General features: G+C 35.5%; 1 protein-coding gene across 2 annotated transcripts in view; it reads right to left on the reverse strand.

The window, feature by feature from the left end:
• Window positions 1-20,656, reverse strand: part of ATP9B (ATPase phospholipid transporting 9B (putative)) — a 156,600-nt gene that overhangs the window by 64,024 nt on the left and 71,920 nt on the right. For both annotated transcript variants that reach the window (XM_058024553.1, XM_058024544.1), the window contains exons 10-11: window positions 14,378-14,453; window positions 7,353-7,429 (exon numbers count right to left, since the gene is read on the reverse strand). In XM_058024553.1, coding sequence (XP_057880536.1) covers window positions 7,353-7,429; window positions 14,378-14,453 — 153 coding nt within the window. The remainder of the gene's footprint in view (window positions 1-7,352; window positions 7,430-14,377; window positions 14,454-20,656) is intronic.

The raw sequence follows: 20,656 nt of genomic DNA on the forward strand, positions 1-20,656 counted from the left end.
CAGTTGCAGCATCAAGTTTTGGAACTATATATCAAAGAAATGTGTTTGCATGCATCTTAATTAAGGAAAAAATAATTCCAAAAATAAGGTTTCAGATTTCCTATAAAATACACACAAAAAAGAAAAAAAACCCAAAAAAGTGCTGACTGGGATACAATTGTTTTTATTATCAAACACCAAGTGTACAGAACATAACCCTAATGAAGGAAAATGCACAGCAGCCTCCTTCCACATCATCAGTATTTAGTTGCCACCACTTTGGCTTGCTCACAGCCAGCAAGGCCTTGCGGGCAGAGCCTTCTGAAAATGGTGCAGTCCTAAGCCATGGGATGAGGTTCCAAGTACCCTCTGAGAGGCCGTGCCCTTTGCCCCTACCCTCATCTCCCAGCAGCTGCATTTTGCCAAGGGCATGATTAAATTCTGAATGGCAACAAAGCCATAAGGAGCAATGAAAAGGTAAAAGCAAACTCCCTCAGCTGATGAGCAGCAGTGGAGGCAGCAGCTGAAAGAAAATGGCCATCAGAGTCTGCTTCTTTGAGAGCTTACTGGGATATTCCACACAAGCAAATGTGCAGGGAATCTCCTTTTTGCACTGTCTCCTGCAGAATGACAACATTTAAAATGATTTCTTTATTTTACCATAAATCATTAATTTTAGCTTAGATTGTCCCAGGTAAAATACATGTAATTTCTGGTGAATAAGCTAAATAGCACGCTGTTGCTATTCCATAACTTGATCCTTTTTAAGAATTGTTCTGACTATTTTGTGAGGTTAATCTATTTTAATAGATTTATAGATTAGTTCAGAAATGGTGTATTCCACCACTGATCCTTCCTTAAACATCAGTGTGAAATGACATTGAACTACCGAGACAAATTCTAACCTACATATGTTCTAAAAACACTAAGATAACAAAACTCAAGCAACTTTTTCATGGGAGTCTCCAAAATGGGAAGAGAGATATCACAGAACATCAAGTAACATTCTTGATGAGAATCACCAGAATTTAGGACTCCAAGTTAGACATGGTTTGTGACTTGCCATTAACATTCTGGCATATATCAATTTTTATCCTTCTACAGCTTTGCAATAGGGAATAAATTTAACACTGTAGGAATTTTACAGCTGTGAATAAATTATATAGCTTTGCAAAATCAGCGCTAGAGTTTGGCATGAACTCTAAAATACACAGTAAACTCAGGAGTATACCCAGAGTACAGTGAGAATACTCTCCCACTACTGAAGGGCCATTCCCTCACTTGTTCTGTATATTGTTGAATAGCAATGAGTTGTTTGGAACTAAACTCTGTAAACAAAAAGTGGCACCAGCTGAAAAAGGACAGTGATTCAACATCCATGTCCCAAGCAGCAGCACCCTAACACACCACAGCCAAGCTCCTCAGCCTGGTCCTTGAGCAGCATTCAGGCTGAGTGCCTCAGGCACCACACAGCAACACAGTGTGCCACACAACTTTCATGCAGCCAGAAAAGACCTATCACGTGCCTAGGTATAGCAATTGCATGATATGTTTAGTTGTTGGTTCCAGAACAAATAAGAAATTGGGGTATAGGTTATTCTGTAACTTTAACTTGTGAATTGATAGCCACATCATGGAACAACTTCTCTAGCTTAGGGATACAACAGCGAAGTAGATAAGCAAGTGATGATCTAATTATTTTAAGATGCCAAAGAAAATACATGATGATCAACTTTAAGGCTACAGGCATCACATACATACAAACCCATATATATCATGTGTACACAAACCCCAAATTAGTGGATTTTGAAACCTAAGAGTACTGTAAAACATTCAGCTAGGTTGGATGAAAAATGAAGTTGAATACCCTTAACTGACCACTCTCAGCTCCTGTTTCTTTTGTGGATCTTCTGTTTTCCCCCACCCCACCTCCTTTATCTCTCATGCCTCAGTTTCCCATTTGTAGTATTACCATTTTATTTCTTTAGAGGAGAACAATGTAAATAGGAAGAGAATAAAAATATATACACCATTACTCGAAAAGCATTGCTAATGGGGATAAAAAGTGCCCCACCAAGTCTCTGAAAAGAAGCAGCATGCTGTAAATAAAATTCATGAGTGTAAAAAACACCCCAGCTCAACAGACTGCATGAAGTGATTTTTGTCCACATATACACTCAAGGAAGTCAGTCAAGACTTCCAGTCTTATTGTTTTCTTATTGTCTTAAAATCATGGTATAAATCTAGCATTCTTCCAGTTTTCTAAATATCAAAGAAAATTGAAAACCTCAGCTCCTTTATGTGGAATTATGCTTTCTGATACTAGTCATCTAAGGATTGAAATTCCCACTCGACACTCTTGCTATTTCAGTTAATGGTGTTAAAGATAATTATAGTAGGTAGGTGTTCTCTCTGTCTCAGAGTAAAGGACACTCAAATTTTGTCTTTGGTTTGCTAAAACTCTGCTGACTGCTTCCAAGCATTAAAATTCCTACATTCTAATTTTGGAACAACAAAGGTGCCTCCTCTGCCATTTAGCCCTTTCTTTCCAAACTTTTAAAGAAAAGTACCTTTTGTCTTCCTCCTTACCCAACACAGTTCCATCCCTCTTGCCGAGGGACACCAGGCTCTTCAAGGTGCTACTCTCCTTCTTTTGCTCAGAGATGAAAGCACATGGAGAGAAAAGCATCAACAACACTACATGATAGGCATTTCCCTGTGGCCTGATCCCACAAGTTGTCCTGTACACCAAGAAAAGGAGTCTCATACTTCATGGGAAGCTGGTAGTTAATCACTTCCTTGGACAGAAGCTCTGTGTCAGGGGACAAGCTAAGCATGTCACTACATATAACCTGTAGGTGACAGCTTTCTCAGTTTTATCCAATACAAAGAGAAGTTTTTAGGAGGATTAACTACAGCAGACTATACTCCAATACAAAGTGCTGCATAAACATTTTTCTTATAAATCCCTAACATTTGCCATGAAGAGCCATGTAACAGTTTTCACTGTTCTACTCTAACCCTGGCCCTTCAGACATACAGCCAGAGAAAGCCATTCTTCTCAAACAGACTATGAACATGAAATTCTCAATTTAGTAAAAAAAATATGCAAGTGAAATTACTGGGCTCTTGCTCAACAATGTAGCAGCAGGATGAAGTGAATGCCCTTATGAAGCCCAGAACAGAAATGCAAATTGGACTTAGAAATGTCAGCCTTTGGGGTAGAAGAGACAAGAATGTCTTACTAATGCCACTAACAAGATGCTGGACAACCTAATTTATTGCTGTTCAAAAAAATGTGTCAAGGCAGAAGAAGCATATATTTTGAATATTGAAATAGCTATGCTGAAGTGGCATCAGCTTCTGGGACAACATGAATCTACCACATGAAGCCACTCCATTTCACTCCAAATAAAGAACTGGAGGGAGGGTATCCTTGTTTTTAGCAAATATTTTTCAAAAATCATCCTCATAAAAATGGAGAATGAGCATAGATAAAAGCCTTTTAAACACAGAGAAGTAAGTTTGGTCACAGAAAACCAGAAAGAGATGTTTGGAGGAGAGAAAGAATGAGAGACTGAGAGAGAGAGAGTAGCAAAGTGATTTTGCCTCAGTTTACCAGAATAGCAAGGCCATTTTCAAATAACCAAGGGGAACATACACAGAATAAAAGAAAAAAAAACCCAACCACCCTTTTGAGATTTTCATATGTTAAAAAACCAAATCAAAACAGCAAACAAGGAAAAAAAGCAGGAACCATAAGAGTAGTTAGCTTTCAGGCTAGTTAAGAATTAGGGTAAAAACAATATTACTATTTTGATGAACATTGAATGGTTACTATGAAGTTTTACTTCTGATGTTAAAATTTAACAGCAGATGTAAAATTCCATAAAATAAGGGGGAAGAAAGAGTGTTTCAAATGCTGCTTTTAAGGATTAGCAACATTAAAACTATTTTTATACTAATCTGAAGCACACTAGGCAGATTACATGCTGTAGCTCCTTTAGAGAGGCTACTGGTTTCTCAGCAGTTCCATTTGAGATAATTTCTACTAATTTTGATGCATTACTGTGTACATTCTGGGTGTATATATATTAAAAACTTCAAGAAATTTTAATATTTCAATCTTAGTACACAAAATACATTTCCATCTCCTGCCAAGGATACTGTGGTATTTTAATTTCACCCCCAAAATTTGTTTCCATTGATGGAAACAAGTCACATTTGCAGAAGGGTAGCACCAACAGTCTTGTTTTCTATAAAGACTAAAGCTGCAAAGGCAACTCTGAATTTAGATAACAAAAAACTGTTCTGCACTTTAAAGAAGAATGAGAACACTGCAAAATGCCAGACAAAATAAATAAATAACCTTAGTTTGTTAATTTCCCTCTTGGTTAATTAACACCTATAAATGACCTTTAGCATTGACAAGTCCAACTTCATCCAGAAAGCCAAGGTTTAAGAATATCTATCCAAATAGGATTGATTACTGATTACAGCATTGTGAGGAGCACAATTCAATCTGATTTTTTTTTTCCTTTAAAGACTGGAACTGCATTCCTGAGTAAGCTGATGTGACTGCCAATGAGGTAAAATGCAGAGAGTCATTACACTATAATGTTGATGTTACCACTTCCACATTTATCCGAAGCGCAGAACATATATCATTTTAGACTGAAATTAAACCTTGCCAGAAATAATTTTTCTTTATATTGTTGGAATTAAAAACATATTGAATTGATCCATTAAGAAAATTCTACACTCTCTATCTTTGTGTTTTTCAGACTGTGTTTGCATCCTTAGGCAATGAAACAATTTTTACAATTGTAATAAAACAAGTAAGCGTTGACTTTAAGTTAAGAAAATTGTTGCTTGAATGACTAAATACTTCAGTAAACACAATAAATCCTTCTAAGTTTAACATACAGATAAATCCCATGCTTGAACAGGTACATAAATTTCACAATTTTTCCTATCCAAGTTTTCCTAAACTTATTTCAGTTTTAGTCTTTTGCTGAGCATTTATAGAGCATGTCTACACATTTAAATTTTAATATTGGTTCATTCAAAAAGCATCTAGTGTTAAGAAGGCAAATTAAAAATCTATCATTAGAAAAAACCAAATTTATAATATGAAGTACAGCAGTAATATTATTCTCCAGCAAAAAATACAGCTGTAGCACTTATTTGTATTTCAATGAAGAGAGTACTGATAAAAGAGTCAGGCCCATGAATTTCTTGCTTATTTCTGGACATATGAGTATCAGTTTGACAGTGTAATTTGGGAATCATAGATCTCAGTGTTTGCTTTCCCCCAGAGAAAGAAGACAATAGCATTATTGAACTATGTTCCCAACAAGAGTGTATCAACACACTGTACAGGAAAATCTCTAAAATGTTATTTTTATTTTCTTCAAAGAGCAGCAGAGAGAGACAATGTGCCTTTTAAAACTGGTTTTGAACGGTATTTCAAACAATGCTTTCCTAAAGCAGAACAGGCTGCAGACTTATTTCCTCTCAAGTTTGCAGCAATAGCAAAACTGATCAATTTAATTTTAATTTTGTTTCAGCAAGTTGTATGCTAATTTTATTTTTAAATGTTCAAATCTTTAATCTCTCAAATGTAATACATCTTCTACTCTCAAAGATTATTTTAGACTCCCTCTGCCCTTCTTTTGGGTCCTAATGCTACATACCCTAGCTAACATGTAACCATTATTTTCAAGCTTGAGAAAACACAGGAGGATCCCTGAATACACAGAGGAGGAATGAACTGAGTACTGTTTGTCTACCTTCTACATGGTTAGCTAGCACAAAATATCACCTACAGATAGCAAGTGTCTCATCATACAGAAGTATGCAAACCAATCTCATCCCATGGTAGAAGATGAAGAGAAAATAAGATGCAAACTGCAAATAAAGATACAGCTAAAACTACACCTTAAAAATGATGACAACTATTTTTTACAGTGGAGTACTCCATTTTATCACTTACTCAGCTCTGAGAGTTCTAAGTGTTTTCCTGTTTTCAGTTCCCCAATTCATCCTTACTGGCCATGTTAAATGTTGGTTACGTCTTTAAACATGGTTGTTCAGTTCACAGAGACAAAATCTCCACGCCAATATTATTGTTGAAATAGTCACATACAAAAAAATTAACATTTACTAAAAGCCTAATACATCCCCAGAATGTGTTGAATTTAGGTAATGCATGCTACACTGATGCATACTTCCCTATCAGTTTGCTACATTAAATAATTTCATTTTAAACACCTGTGCAAGTTATTTATTAGGGAGAAGTTGTTGAGAATTCTTGAGAGAAAGATTCTATACTAAAGGACTCATCTTTGTATCAGGTAGAAGAGAAAATAACCATACACCACAAAGATTCTGGTTCCATTTTACTCTATTATTTTAAAATGCACGTTACAAAGATTAAAATAATAAAAGGCCATCTTAATCCTCATAATGGTACATATCACCTGTCTCTGTCAATGAGACATTTAAAAGCATCTCTTTATTAGAAACACAAATCAATACACTCAGGGGACTGCAATAACTGCTTCAAGCAATTTGTATTATCATTTCACTCTTGATGTTCCTACTCAGAGCAACTTATTATGAATGGCGTGAAAATGGTAACCTGTCACTGATGATTGTTTTTCTAAACCTCTTGCAATAATTTTTTTCTTTCTTAATATAATTATCTTCTTACTAAACACAGGTCTAGGTTGTAAGGTACAGCCCACAGCTGAAGTTCTATCTCTTTAAAACTGAGAGTGCTCCCCAACTTACATTAGAAACATTACTGATTAAGTGAAGAGCTATTTGCTTTGTTTAGACCTGAAAGAATCTTGTACAGAGGGAAGCACTGAAACCTCTGGTATCTTCTTTACAGAAAAATCTCTTGAAAATGTTTTAATTGCTTGCAAAAATCACTGAAGAGTGCTCTGGGTAGTGACTGGAACATCTTGTTCTACCACCACTGGTAGCCTGAATAAACTTTAGTATTCTGTTATAAACTTAAAACACTTCTTAAAACTACTGTCTACCTTTAACCAAATACTGTACAGTAAAATAATCTGGGGGAAGTGAAAATTAATATTTAGCTGTGAGACAGTATTATAAAGGTCTGAAGAGGAACACTGATACTTCAAAGGCAAATGCCCACATTACCACCTGTAACACTCCTAGCTAAAGGAAATATAATTTTACTTTCAGAAGGAGACTGTAGCAGACTGTACCAAAATTCAAGGCAGCAGCACACATGAAACACACCACAGCAAAAGCTTTTAGATTTTTGGGTTTAGGTACATCTCTTTTTAAGTTTTCTGAGAACAGAATGTGGCAATTCCAGAGTAAGACTAACTTACCTTATTTTTTGGATTGGATGTGTTCATTACACTTCGTGTTTCCTTGCCTGTGTAAATAACAACACCAATTACAGTTCCTGAAAAACAAACAAAACCCCAGAGGTGTCAGGTAAATGAGAGAAGATGTTCCCAAATTACAACTTGCACAAATTTAGTTCCTTAAATAAATCAATGGTATGAAAAAACCCCCAACATTTCTGCATAACACTGTGAGTGCTGATTTTCAGAATGAAAAATGAAGAATTATTTTAACTTCTGCAATAAACATCTGTAAAGATGATAACATGCTTTCCTTCTTTTTTATGGAAACAATACTTCCAATGGAAACTGGTTAGAAACTTGTATTTAAACTTAAAATTTCCTCTAGCTGTTTTCAGAAGTTAGGACAGCATAAATAACTGCAGAGTGAATAAAAAATGAGTAAAGTGGTGCTGAACACATCACACATCAATTGCCTGCTACCTCTGCCATCTATAATGAAGTAAAATCTGATTCAGCCAATTAATTACTTTGACAGAGTGTTATACATAAATATTATCTTCATTAGCTTATAAACATTTTAATTTAAAAATTATTTTTAGCCATTTTTACAGCATGGTATAGGAAAATCTGGCTTCAGCATGACTTAATAAATTTTTATATTAAAAAAAATTAATTCTATTATTAATATGTTACATAACACTTCCTATTTCTATTACTTCATCAGGTTACCTGAGATGGTTTTATGGCAGTACAACCAATAACGTGATTTTTCTGGGGGTCACTATGATATGAAGAAATAATAAACATAACTATTCAAAAACTGCATACTCAGAAAACTTTTTTAAAACGTAGAAGTATTACATGTTTGTCTGACATTAACTTAGTCTTTGGCAATTAGAACCCCATATAAGATCTGCTATCACTACTCTTCTAGTGTAACAGGTTGTAAAAAATTGAAGAAACTCCCAAAGACAAAAATAATGATAGTGAAAGATGTTTGCATTAAAGATGTCTGCATTTACTCAAAAATAAGAATGTATCCCGGTTTAACCCCAGGCAACTAAGTTTTATGCAGCTGTTCACTCACTTCCTCCCCAGAGCACCAACGACAAGGATGGTGAGGAGGATAAGAAAAATAAAAATTGAAAAGAAAACAAAACAAACAAAACAAAAGAAAAAATCTCATCACAACGCATGGATTGAGATAAGAATGGTTTAATGATTGAAACAAAGTAAACATAACAACAATAGTAGTAATACTTGTGATAATATTATAAATATTGAAATAAAGAGGAAAAAACCCCAAAAACAAAAACTAAAACCAACCAACCAAACACCAAACCCCACCTCCCCCCAAAAGAAAACAAAGACCAAAGTGAAACAAGTGATGCATAGTACCATTGGCTCATGCCCACTGATCAATGCCCAGGCCACCCCAAAATTCCTCCAATAGTCACTAATCTATAATTTCTAAGCCCTTTCTACGGTCTCCAACCAATGGCCACATATCTCTTTGGGGCACTTTATTTTGGAGTGATCCTGAGCTGACCTGTGTCCAATAGTCAGAACATATTGGACAATATGCTGTAGGGAATCTCCTCCTGCACACTCCAGCAACCTCTGCCTTCACAGGTATCTAGTTCAGTAGAAGCTGGGAGGACTCTACGTTCCAGATGGCACATTTCTTCAAAGCTTTGCCTGGCTGCTGCAGCTCAGAAAAACAAACTGTCCTACTTGTCTCATATTTTGTTCCTTGAAAAGTTGGTTTCAAAGGTGAAAGTCAGATAAATTCCATTTTGATGACTGAACTTAGAGCAGAATTTTGGTTAGATCTGACTAAGCTGCTGCTTATAACAAGTCATTGATCTTAGATTTTAAACTTTGTGCCATCAGCACAGTATCAGTGATAACTAAGTGCTCCTTAAATCTGAAGTACATTGGTGCAGGGAGCTTTATCTGTAGTTTCATTGTTGTCCCACAGTGGTTGCAGCAGGTACAGTTCTGGTATCCAATAACAAATTGAATCCAAGCTGGGATTTCTGGAAGCACAGCCGTACCGCAGGCCTCAGCTTACTGAAAGCACCGACTCTCGTATTATTGCGTAAGGGGCCTCTGCAAACTGGCTCTCCTACACTGGGCAATCCCTGATAGCTGTGGGGGGAGTGCTTAATGCTGGGGAGAGAAGTTAGGACATACCCCTAGAACAAATGTGGGCCTAGAAAAAAAAGAAAAGCAGACTTGTGATAGCCAAGCATACTCTGGATCCCGTGTGTGATGATTCCAATTTTGCTGTCTCCCAAGCAAACATCTTCACTGTATGAACCACAGAAAAACCCGGGTGTGCTCAAATTAATTAAAGTCATAGGTAGGAGGTGGAAGAAAATACTGCTTTTGACAGCTGTGCATTTATATAAATTGTTCTGATTTTATCTAAAGTGACTTCACAAGACTGACATCTGCCAAAATGATGATGCAATTTCATTAATACAAATCTTCTCTTAATAGGTATCTCAGCAGGTTTCTCAGAAAGCTGCATTATCTTGTTCAGCATTTGAACCACACTAATCATTACCACAAGTGGAGAACAAAAAGCTAAAGTCCATACTGTAGTGGACCTTCTGAGGCTTTTTAAAATTTAACTGCTAACTGTCCTCTCTCCCTTTCTGAAATGAAATCTACTGAAGTTTTCAATAAGCACAAACACCACAGTCATTGATGCCACAAGCACAAAGCATCTGAAAGATAAGTAATTTAATTGAAGATAAACTAAGAGGTTTTCAGAAAACTCAGTGGTTTAAGTTACTTGCTTATATTTAAAAGTGTTTCTCCAGGGACAGTAGTTTTGCAAGTTTTCACTAACCAAAATTTCCTTTCCTTCAGGCACTGTTATTAATTCCACAGTGATAATACAGATATTAAGAATGACAGAGACTCTGTGCCTTACTGTTACTTTTAAAAAACCTGCTAGAACACAACTTGTAAGTGGATAAGTCAGAATATTTTTTTCCTATCTCACTTATTAAAGAATAACTAAAGGATGACTGCATGCTTTGGACTTGAGAAAAAGGCTTTTGATTTCCATCCCTGCCAGAAGCTTCCAGTGTGATCCAGGCACATTAATCTTTGTCTTTTTTAGGGTTAGGATAAACATCATACAGATGATCACCAGATCTCTGTCAGAGCTTTACAGCAAAGGGCAAAAAGCCTTGCAAATTGGGTATCAGTAGGAATCTCCATTTAGATATCTAAACTATCAGTTTTGAAACTGGGTATATATTAGGCGCAGTAAAATGGTTTTCCCTTCCCCCCTCCCATTTAGCTTATTATTCTTTTAAGGAGTAAAGAGACAAACTAAATGCAGGGAAAGTAAATGCCTTCCAAATGTACAAATCTGAGTAACCTCATTCTTCTGAACATTATATTTTGATACAAAAAATGACATAGAATAGTTTATTCTTGAGTTGTTTGGAATTACACAATTTTGTTGAATCAATTTTTTGGTTCCCAAAATTCATGAAGAAAACAAAAAAGTCTTAAATTATAGCAAATACTTTTCTTGTCACTTCTACTGTTCTAGCAATAGGTGCTTTTTTTCTCTGTAGAATCCATTACTGTAGTATTCTGATATTCTCATGAGCTTTGGTAATCAGCATTCAAGATGCGGTTGATAAGATTTCTTGAAACCGTTATACACTTAAATTTACTGTTACTGATCTGTGAAATAATTGATTTGTGGTCTCTCTCTTCTAGAATTATCATGGCATCAGCAACCAGAGCTCAAATTTTCTGAGGTATTCCCCACATAATTCCCCAAACACTTTTCCCAGCCTAACCTTGACCCTCTGTGTCACCTTGACAAATAGCAGTGGCATCTATCCTGGAGATAGTGGGCTATCCTACCTGATGCAATGTGGTTTTTCTAATATGTCAAAGAGTTCTGTCAGAAAATTCAACATCTATTAATCACTGGGAGGAGAGCCCCTCACCCAAAAATTGTCCTGTATGTCCTATACAAAACCATTTTTAAAAATTAAATTAGGCTTTGTGTCTGCAACTCAGGTACATATTCCTTTCCTGGGTGTCAGTGATGTAGCTCTCTCTGCTCCTGAAACTGACACCATCAGTCAGTAATATGTCAAGATAATAGTGCTAGGTTGACCCAGAACACTGTAACAACCTACAAGGGGTTGGAAAGGGCCTAACAGGGTCCCAATGAGTCACACATTTGCTTGGCTTAGTAACAGATGCTGTCCAGGCTGCTTAGAGAGCACTGGAGGGAGCAGCCTTTCAAGCTAGACAGTATTAAAGACTGTCATACTAAAGAGTCTTAGGGTAAATGAAGAGATATACAGGAAACCTTGCAGGGCAGAACTCTACCCTCCACTATCTGGACTCAGGCCTCAAATCCTCTTTCTTGAACCAAAGTGGAACAGTAATAGAATTATTAGGTTTGCACACAGACATCATAGACTTTTTCCAGTGAAAAATGTGTGTAACAGAACTGTGAACCTAGACAGTGAGGACATTGAAATCAGATACAAGTGTGGGTGAAGTAGCTGTCTACAGAGTAGAAAAACTGCACACTTTCACATACTACAAGCTGTTTATTCTTCTGTTTTCATGAAATCCTAGTGTCACTTATGTATAGAAGCTGTGCACAAGTATATTCTTCCACTAGATTTTTCAGATATAATTAAAGGCTGTGACTGATTATAGCAGGGGAGAGAATGCAGAGGCGCCTGCAAACTTGTGTAGGCAGAGTCCACCTTTGATATCCTGCCATGGCAGGTTTAAGCAATTCAGCTTATGTATGTTTATAATGCAGTCAGACAGTGACCAGAATTTTTATTAAGATTTTCAGTTGTCACAAATCTTGGAAATTCAATTATTAAATCTACTGTAAAAAAAACCCAAGCAAATTTAATTAGCTCAGCATCAAGTGTTCTAACTTAGTTTTGTACATTCAACTTGGAAGTGAGGTGGAAACAACTGAATGATGCATCAGTTATCAACCAGATCTAGAGCATCTTAATTTTAACAATTTGCTAGATGTTTTACCTTATGGTCTTCCTCAAGACTATATGCACAGTGTACCTCTAAGATCCTGTAAATGTCTTATTAGATAAGCAACAGACTGAAGGAAATAATTTCCTAGTTTTTGCTGAAGGGCTAATCCTATCAAATGCTAAAATTACATCCACACAGTTCCTGAGTAATTCTTAAGATCTGGATTTTTGGCCTACAGGACAATGAATACTTACATGAGAGAAGCACATTACCATGGTATCAAATTGCAGTTAATACATGAAATTAGGTAAGTGAAATGAATGATATGCCGGACGTTAGATATAATTAATGTCACAAAATCAGTTACTGAAGGAAATTATTTTTGTCTGGTACCTAAATTCAAGGTAACTTCTGTATGCACACCACAGCACAGTTTTTAATTTCATGATCACACTATTTTTCCCTTCAGAAGGCATTGCAGTCTTGAAGAGCCATTCAATATTTTTTACCTTGCATTGTTCAGTGAGTTTGCCCTTAGTCTGCCTTAAAGTATTATTCCACTATTAAAAACTATGTCCCAACAAGAGAATTACCTTTTTTATGTTTTTCCACTGCCATAATTAATAATGAGCTAAAGTCCTTCATAAATAATTAAACTTTCACAAGACCCCTCAGAAGTAAAAAACTCAAACTTATCCTAAGGTATAAATTTTAGGGAGAACTGTTTCCATTAATATAGGTGCCAAATTCTAATAGCAGACCAAGAGCAATCAGTCAATAGCTACACTTCTAAACAAAATCATCTACCATGGAAATGAAAACATGAACAGCTTTCAATTAAAATTCATATATACTGATTCAGAATTAAAGAGTTTGCAAATGCATAGTCTTTGTTTGTAGTTTTTTTCCACACATAGATTTGAGGAAAAGGAAATTCAAACCAAGTTTATACAGTATTGAAATTTATAATTCATGAGAAGCATCTTTTTATCCAAAGTTAAAAACCTGAGGACAGCTTTAGGCATCATCCATTTGACCACAGTTTTAGAGTGGTAATTTTCCAGCAATAATTTTCCAGTGCAATCAAACCAAACAACACTAACAATCAAAGATCATGACTGTCTTTTCAACACTAGGGAAGGGAGTTCTCAGTCACAGACTTCTTTTCTACCTCGTCAGAATTCATCTCTTCCCCACATCCTTCCAGCAGGCCCCTCACTGATGTAAGAAGTCTTCATAGTAGGGACTAACTTTACAATTTAGCTGGAAATTTCTTTAGTTCCTTCCCATTTCTTGGCTGTTTCTAATTGTTCCAATTCGCCATCTTAAATCCTAGCTCTCTTCAGAAATCACGCTCTCTCAATTTCTTATTCTCCGTTGTCATGCAGAATAACCACTGCCCTTTTGAATTTTCTTACATAGAGCAAAAATGAAAAAAAAAATTCTGCTCTAAAAATCAAGAAGTTACAATGGCTTAAAGTCTGAATAGAGCATCTAGGTATTAATGTGTACTCATTTATAATATCTGGGACATACATGAAACAGTAATAATATTTAGATCCCAATATTTTAAAATTGCCTAACTTTGAAACTTATCTACTCTCTCTGATTAAGACTTTGCCTAATAGAAGATACTAATCACAGAGTATACATAGAAGAAAAGCTCCTAAAAATACAAAACTACCCTTGTTTTCAGCACGGAAAAGCATCCACTATGATTGAAAAGAGCACCTTACAACTTAAAGTTTTAATTAAATCAAAAAGGTCAGTGATGTCAGTGGGCTACAAGGGACTGTAATACTGAAAGATCAAAACTGAAGTTAAGAAACCCCCAAAGCTATTAAGGAGGATTAAAAATGTATGAAAATATTTAGAGCAGCATGATAAAACCAACAGGAAGGCGGAAAAGCAACAGTTTAATAGCCTGGAAGATAAAAGTATTTTACAATGTGAAATATTAATGACTTTTGAAATAAAAGGATGCATTTCCTTGGAAGTATTTAGATATATTGGCAGCTTTGTATTGCAGCACTTACCCGAAGCAACAACAGTGCTTGCCCATAATGTATTTTCTATGCTAAGGCTTTCATGAACTGCAGGATCACTGTCTTCCTGTTAAAAATAAGAACAGCTAATAAGGGAATCGCCATTGCAAGAAGTTAAGTACCATGTTATACCATCTGAATAACTGACATGGGATATTTGCAACCTTGTATCAATCACTGTATAATAGCTTTCATTGCACATACACAGATACAAAACACTGTCTAAAAAGTGAAATAACGTTTGAAGTTCATATTACTTCTACCCAATCATTCTAAAAGAACTAGTCAAAAGTATTTTAAAAGTAACATATTCTTTTCCTCAGATGTATCAAACTGCAGAGCAGTATGTTACAGCATGCACTTAAGGTGAGTTATGAACACTAACTCCCAAAAATTAACACCCTGTTCTGTATTTAAATCATGTATAATTCTTACAGTAAGCTATGGTGATCATCACTTTGCACCTGATCAACATCATATAAACTTCAGGGAAAAATATTGCAACTTAAAATGAAACGCAGGCTTGCATTATCTTACTACATGCTTACAAAATATATACTCCTTGGGAAAATACTTCCAATAGAAAACTGCTTCCCTGATTACTTTAAACATCCCCTTTTTTTCCTCCCCTCTCTCCTCCCAAGCAATAATGATCTGCAGATTGTAAACAGACAATCTCTCATAATCAATTTGGAGCATGTACAGATTTGTTGCTCATTAGCAGCTGTGAAATGTGCTGTTTACAACTTTAGGAGGTAGGATAATCAAGTGTATTTGATCAAATTACAGATTGTAGCTAAACATTTTGCAAGAAAGGGGAGATGACTTATTTATCAAAGTATGCAATATACATATTGTCAATAATCAAAACCTATGCCCATTTTTCATCTCTATTTTGAAACAATCACCAAGCACAGGAAGAGCTGCACAGAAATTTCTGTTTCTAAAAAAAGAAAAATCTCCAATTAAACACATAACTTTTTGTGCATAGATCAAGAGATCCCAATATAGCAAGGAAACTATAGCTCTTACTCTCCTAAGTGAGGAAAAATTGTTATTTAAAAGGCATGGAGAACCATTCTGGCAAAAACAGAGGGGAAGAGGGGGAGGATATGGAATTAGCCCTAAGATGAAAACCACCAATTCTGAATCAAGACTTATATTCTGACAATCTTGGGATTAGCAGAGTTGGTTAGGGCATGGTGCTAATTATGCCAAGTTTATGGTTTCAATCCCCATTATGAGTCACTCACTAAGATTTGGACTTGATGATCGTTGTGGGTCCCTTACAATTCAGAATATTCTGTGAAAAATCATTAATGCTCTATAAGATTAGCCTTAAATTAAGAAAAATGAGAATTATTTTTTGATTCTCACCTCAGGAATTAATGCTGCAAGAATTATTTGTTATACTCCTACATCTCAATGCTTAGATTCCTGGTTTGATTTACAATTGTTCCCAAATTATTTGGCTTCTGTGATTATTTCTTGTGTTTATTCCAAACAGAAAGTAAAAAGAACTGGATAATGTTCAAACAGAGCAATAAGGAAGTCAACGTGTCTTCCACACTAGATACAACTAAATAAACCTGGCTTCTAATGGGGAATATGACAGACATCTATGAAACAAGCACCTAAAAAGGGATGATAGATACTGCTTATTTTTACTAAAGAAGAAAGAAGTCATAAATAGAGTCAACAAAATTGAAAACAGGCTATCATTCTTAAATATGTACTTAGTCTGTGTAACTTCCTTCAATTGCAATATTAAAAGGTTACACACGTTCAAGGGTGAACTGGGTAAGTTTAGAGAACGAAAATTCATTGCAAGTTACTTACAGCAAAGAGCTCTAACTCAGGAAATTTCCCATATCTTGTGTTAAGAAACAGGTGGCTCTTTTGAGGAGGAACTACTGTGTCCTTACTCTAGTTGTATTCTGCTTCCCAGCACTCTGCTTCTGGCTGTTGTCAAGAACAGGATACTAAGCTAGGTAAATCCTTTGTTTTCCCTTATTTTTCAGTTAGCAGATTGTAAGACTGAATTGTGAAACTCTTCCATATTACAAGAAGAAATCAAAAGCCCTGCAATTATTGTAGAGAGCTGACAACAGGGTTAGGAAAAAGTCACTTGTTTAATGTCTAACACTGATACAAGATTAAGTGAAATACCTTGTTTTAGGTGATTCAAAATAGGAAAACATCAAATGAGCTCTCTCTCTTTCCACTCATGCTCATCCACAGAAGGGTCTGCCAACCCCTTATCTTCTCCTTATTTCATGTCATTATGCCCTCACCTAAAATTTTCAGCTTTCTTCAGTTCATTCCATTTCCAAAATATCACACTTTCCATGCCAATCAGATGATGACTTACCCTTATTTTTCTTTTATTCTAAGTTATTCAAATGAAAAAAACAAGGTGCATTTAAGGGTTTAGCTGTTTCACACTATATTTATTCGTACTTCTAGAGAGACAGTAGGGATAGATGAAGCAGGGAAGGACAAAAACTGCAACTCCTGAGTGAGACCAGACCTGTGTTAAAAAGATATTTCTCCAAATTTTCTGACACTAACAGAACAATGTATGTTTCGGGTTAAATGAAATCCATCACTCGCTCTCATAGCAGAAATTTGACATACAAGGGCTTCTTTGTCCAGCTGACAAAGTTTCCACTTAAGGTCTGCTGGGTTGAGTTTCATTTGGCAGCTGTATGTTTCTTGGTCTTTGGGTTCTGAATTAAGTTCATTACCAGAATAGTGGAGTTCAGTATTATATTCAAGCTTCATATTCAGGCTCAGTTTTTTAATCTGTGAGCAGCATTGATCATAGAGGTTTAAATTGTCTATAGTTTCTTTGCACAAATTAGTCTGCAGCTCATGCATGTGCAGTGAGAAAGGAAAGATGATCAGTGAAATAAAAATTGAATACAACCCATTTTCGGTCCTTTCATTATTATTTCATAAAGTCCTTTCATGAATTCATAATACAGCTGACCAAAGATCATGACAAATTTCAAGGAGTCATTAAAAAAATTCAAAGCTCTCATTTTTTAGAAATTTTTGTAAATAATAAGCGAGGTCTTTGAGATGAAATCCCTAATCCTTGAGTAAACCAGGGTACCACTTCTATTTGACCTTTTCTATCTCAGTTCCCGCATGACAGGATACAGTACAACAACCCCCATCAACTTTTGTAGGAAAGTGGAATAAACATTAATTTACTTGAATCACTGAAAGAGATTCCTTCTCCAACCCAACCCCACAGTTAATTTTTATGGCTATGTTCCTTTTACTGGTATGTGTTTTGGACAGGGTCAGATTAGGTTCCATACACATTAACTCCCTAGTCAAGTTGTCTGTATAGTTGTAACTGCTGGCATAAAGGAAGGGGAGTCACAAGGACTTCCAAAACATAATGCCATTATCTTCAGTGGCAACATAAAAGCAAGCCAGATTGACGTGAACACAACCATTGCTTTAAAACAGGTAATTCTTTACCAAACATGAATAAAGAAAGTGACTTAATGTTCTCTCTACTAAAATGCAAGGCATATCCAAGAAAACATCTGTATAATTAGCGTCAGGCCAGAGATTCTACTCATAAATGAATAAAGCTACATGCACCGGGTATTACATCAGTTTAGGTTTATTTTAAGCATCAAACAACATGCAATATTGTAAAAAATTATATATATTATACAATATAGTTCTGTACCATATGAAAAAAAAAGATTATTGAAATAGTTGAACCAAACTCAATAGCATTTGCTTTCTAAGATTGCTATTAGAATCTAAAAAAATTAAGATATAGTTCCAAAGTAAATAAAGAGACTATGGGGACAGAACAGAGCTGCAACATACAAGAAATAAAAGGAAAATATTCTCAAGGGAATAGTGAAAGTAACACCCAAATTTAAACAAAAAATAGCCAAAGTTAAAAGCAAGAGAGACTCTCTATGATCCTATACAGAAGTAAGCAAAGGTTAAATAATACTGGCTATGCCAATACACACCTGATGCAATGCTCTAGTACACTCTTTAGGCTCTAACTGGTAAAAGTTGGGTTAAGAAATATGGTTACCTTTTATTGTCGTTTTACAGATTTTCAGCATTGATAAAATTGCTCCCTCATTTATCAAGCCTACAGAGGAGCATCAGACAGAAGAGAAACTCTAGTAGTTATATCTGTTTACATCCTTGCTCTGTACACCACTATTTAAAAATAAGCTCAGCAAAGAAATGGATGATGCCCTCAGAACAAATAAAACTATCTCATAAATTTCCACAAAACACTAATTTAGCTTATCTATTGTTTTTTGATAGGCTGTCTAGTAAATGTGAAAGGAGGAGAGGAATTAATTTATGCCATTATTCAAGGGCCAGACATGATCATGCAAGGACACACACTCACTTTCATGCACTGACTGCATATCCAAAATCTGTGGTGAACAATGGAAAACCACACCAAAATTTATGGAGAATTTTGGAGAATGGAAAACAACTTCATGTGAAGCTAGCAGATATCACTAGAGTAAAGCAAAGCTTTTATGTCTCCTGACATGATTATGTAGGTGTTCTGCAAAATATATCTTCTGTCAGCCCACAGGGTTTTTGTGGATAGATTTGTACTTAGACCTTGCTTGTTCATAAAAACCCCAGCACTGTGCTCCCAAGTTTCTGGTTTGTTTTATGGACACATACTTTTTGAAATTATCTAAGTTTGTCTTTTACATTGTTAGTACTCTGTCTCCATAATGGGGGGGAAAAAGAAAAAGAAAAATCAATGTGCTATTACCCTGTCAACCTACCCTTGCAAGAATTCTTTGAACATCAATGCTTAAGTAGAAAAAATGTACGCATTAGCATCACTAAGCACACTAATTTTTTTTGCTTTAACATAAAATAGAAATTAGATGCAAGAACTGATTTGTTGTAAGAAGCAAGGGCTCACATCAAAAGCAGAAAGATAAATCAGTAAACAATTGTCCTAAAACAGCATTTCACAATGCAGAAGGTACACCACTAACAAAAACCAACCTTTGAAAAATCTCTAGTGTGATTCACTGTGAACCAAATTTGAGGGCAATGCCCTCACATGCTTTAAACTGAACACACAAGTTCAGTTTAAACTATCCTTGCTACTGAAGCACCCAAAAAACCATATATGCAATCCTGAAACCATAAAATGCACCACAGGTATTTACACCCACTGGGATATTTGAATCATACAGCTTTTATGACGTGTACAAACAGAGCCCACAACACAAATTACTGTGATGATTTCCCAATGTCTCAATTACTTATACCAGAGTTGTTAAAAAGATTCCAAAGAGTTCAATATATATGTAGGAAATTACACACTTAGCCACTGAGAGGAATAATATGAATTTACAGCTGTTAATGGAAGTTTCATTTGGACAATTGGTCAATACAAGGTTTAAGTAAACACTGTTGCTTACTGCTTTAGAAGGTGTGAACAAATGACATTTACTTTGTAGGCAGCATGGACGATGGAACCCAGTATAAATTGGTCTTTGAGAGGCAGCAATTGCAATATTTCATTCATCAGTGTATTTACAACTGGGAACTGGAATTCCAATTACAAAACAAAATCTTTTAGCAGTTTGAGTCACGGGGAAAAAACCCTTCTCTTTACCTCCGCAGCAGTTAATTCTCTCAAATTATTTTAGAAAAAAAACATCAAGAGGAATGAGTCTAACACCACTGAGTTTGGCTGAAACAAACAGAATAATCACTATATCTGCTAACATACTGCTACAAAACTCTAAATCTATGAAAAAAAAAAAGAATTACTACCTATTAGGACACTGCTTTATAAGGTCAACTTTAGCAGGCCACCTTTTAAAAACAACAGAAACAAGACATAGATATTATTGCATTGTTATTTTCATAATTAGTTTTGAATATAATTATCTGTGGAAAAGAGATTCAATACAAAGCCCCCAAAAGTAGCTTTTAGCTTTTTTTACATTTTGAGAAAACTGAACTTCAGAAGTACAGCAGAAATGCTGTTAAACAAGGCACACTTTTATTGCACATAAACTAGCAGATACATTGTCTCAGGCTACTGCTATTATTCAACTTGTCAGTTTTTGACATATATGAACAATACATCAGATGCCTGGAAACAGTATACTGTTCACAAAGAGTTTCACATAAAAAGATTAAAGTGATGTCAATCAACAAATATTCAACTCTCCGATTCAGATTTTTTCAGATAATCTTTATGCATTCGTTTTCTGCCATACATGT

The sequence above is a fragment of the Melospiza georgiana genome, chromosome 1, assembly GCF_028018845.1.
Source record: "Melospiza georgiana isolate bMelGeo1 chromosome 1, bMelGeo1.pri, whole genome shotgun sequence".
Lineage (NCBI taxonomy): Eukaryota > Metazoa > Chordata > Aves > Passeriformes > Passerellidae > Melospiza > Melospiza georgiana.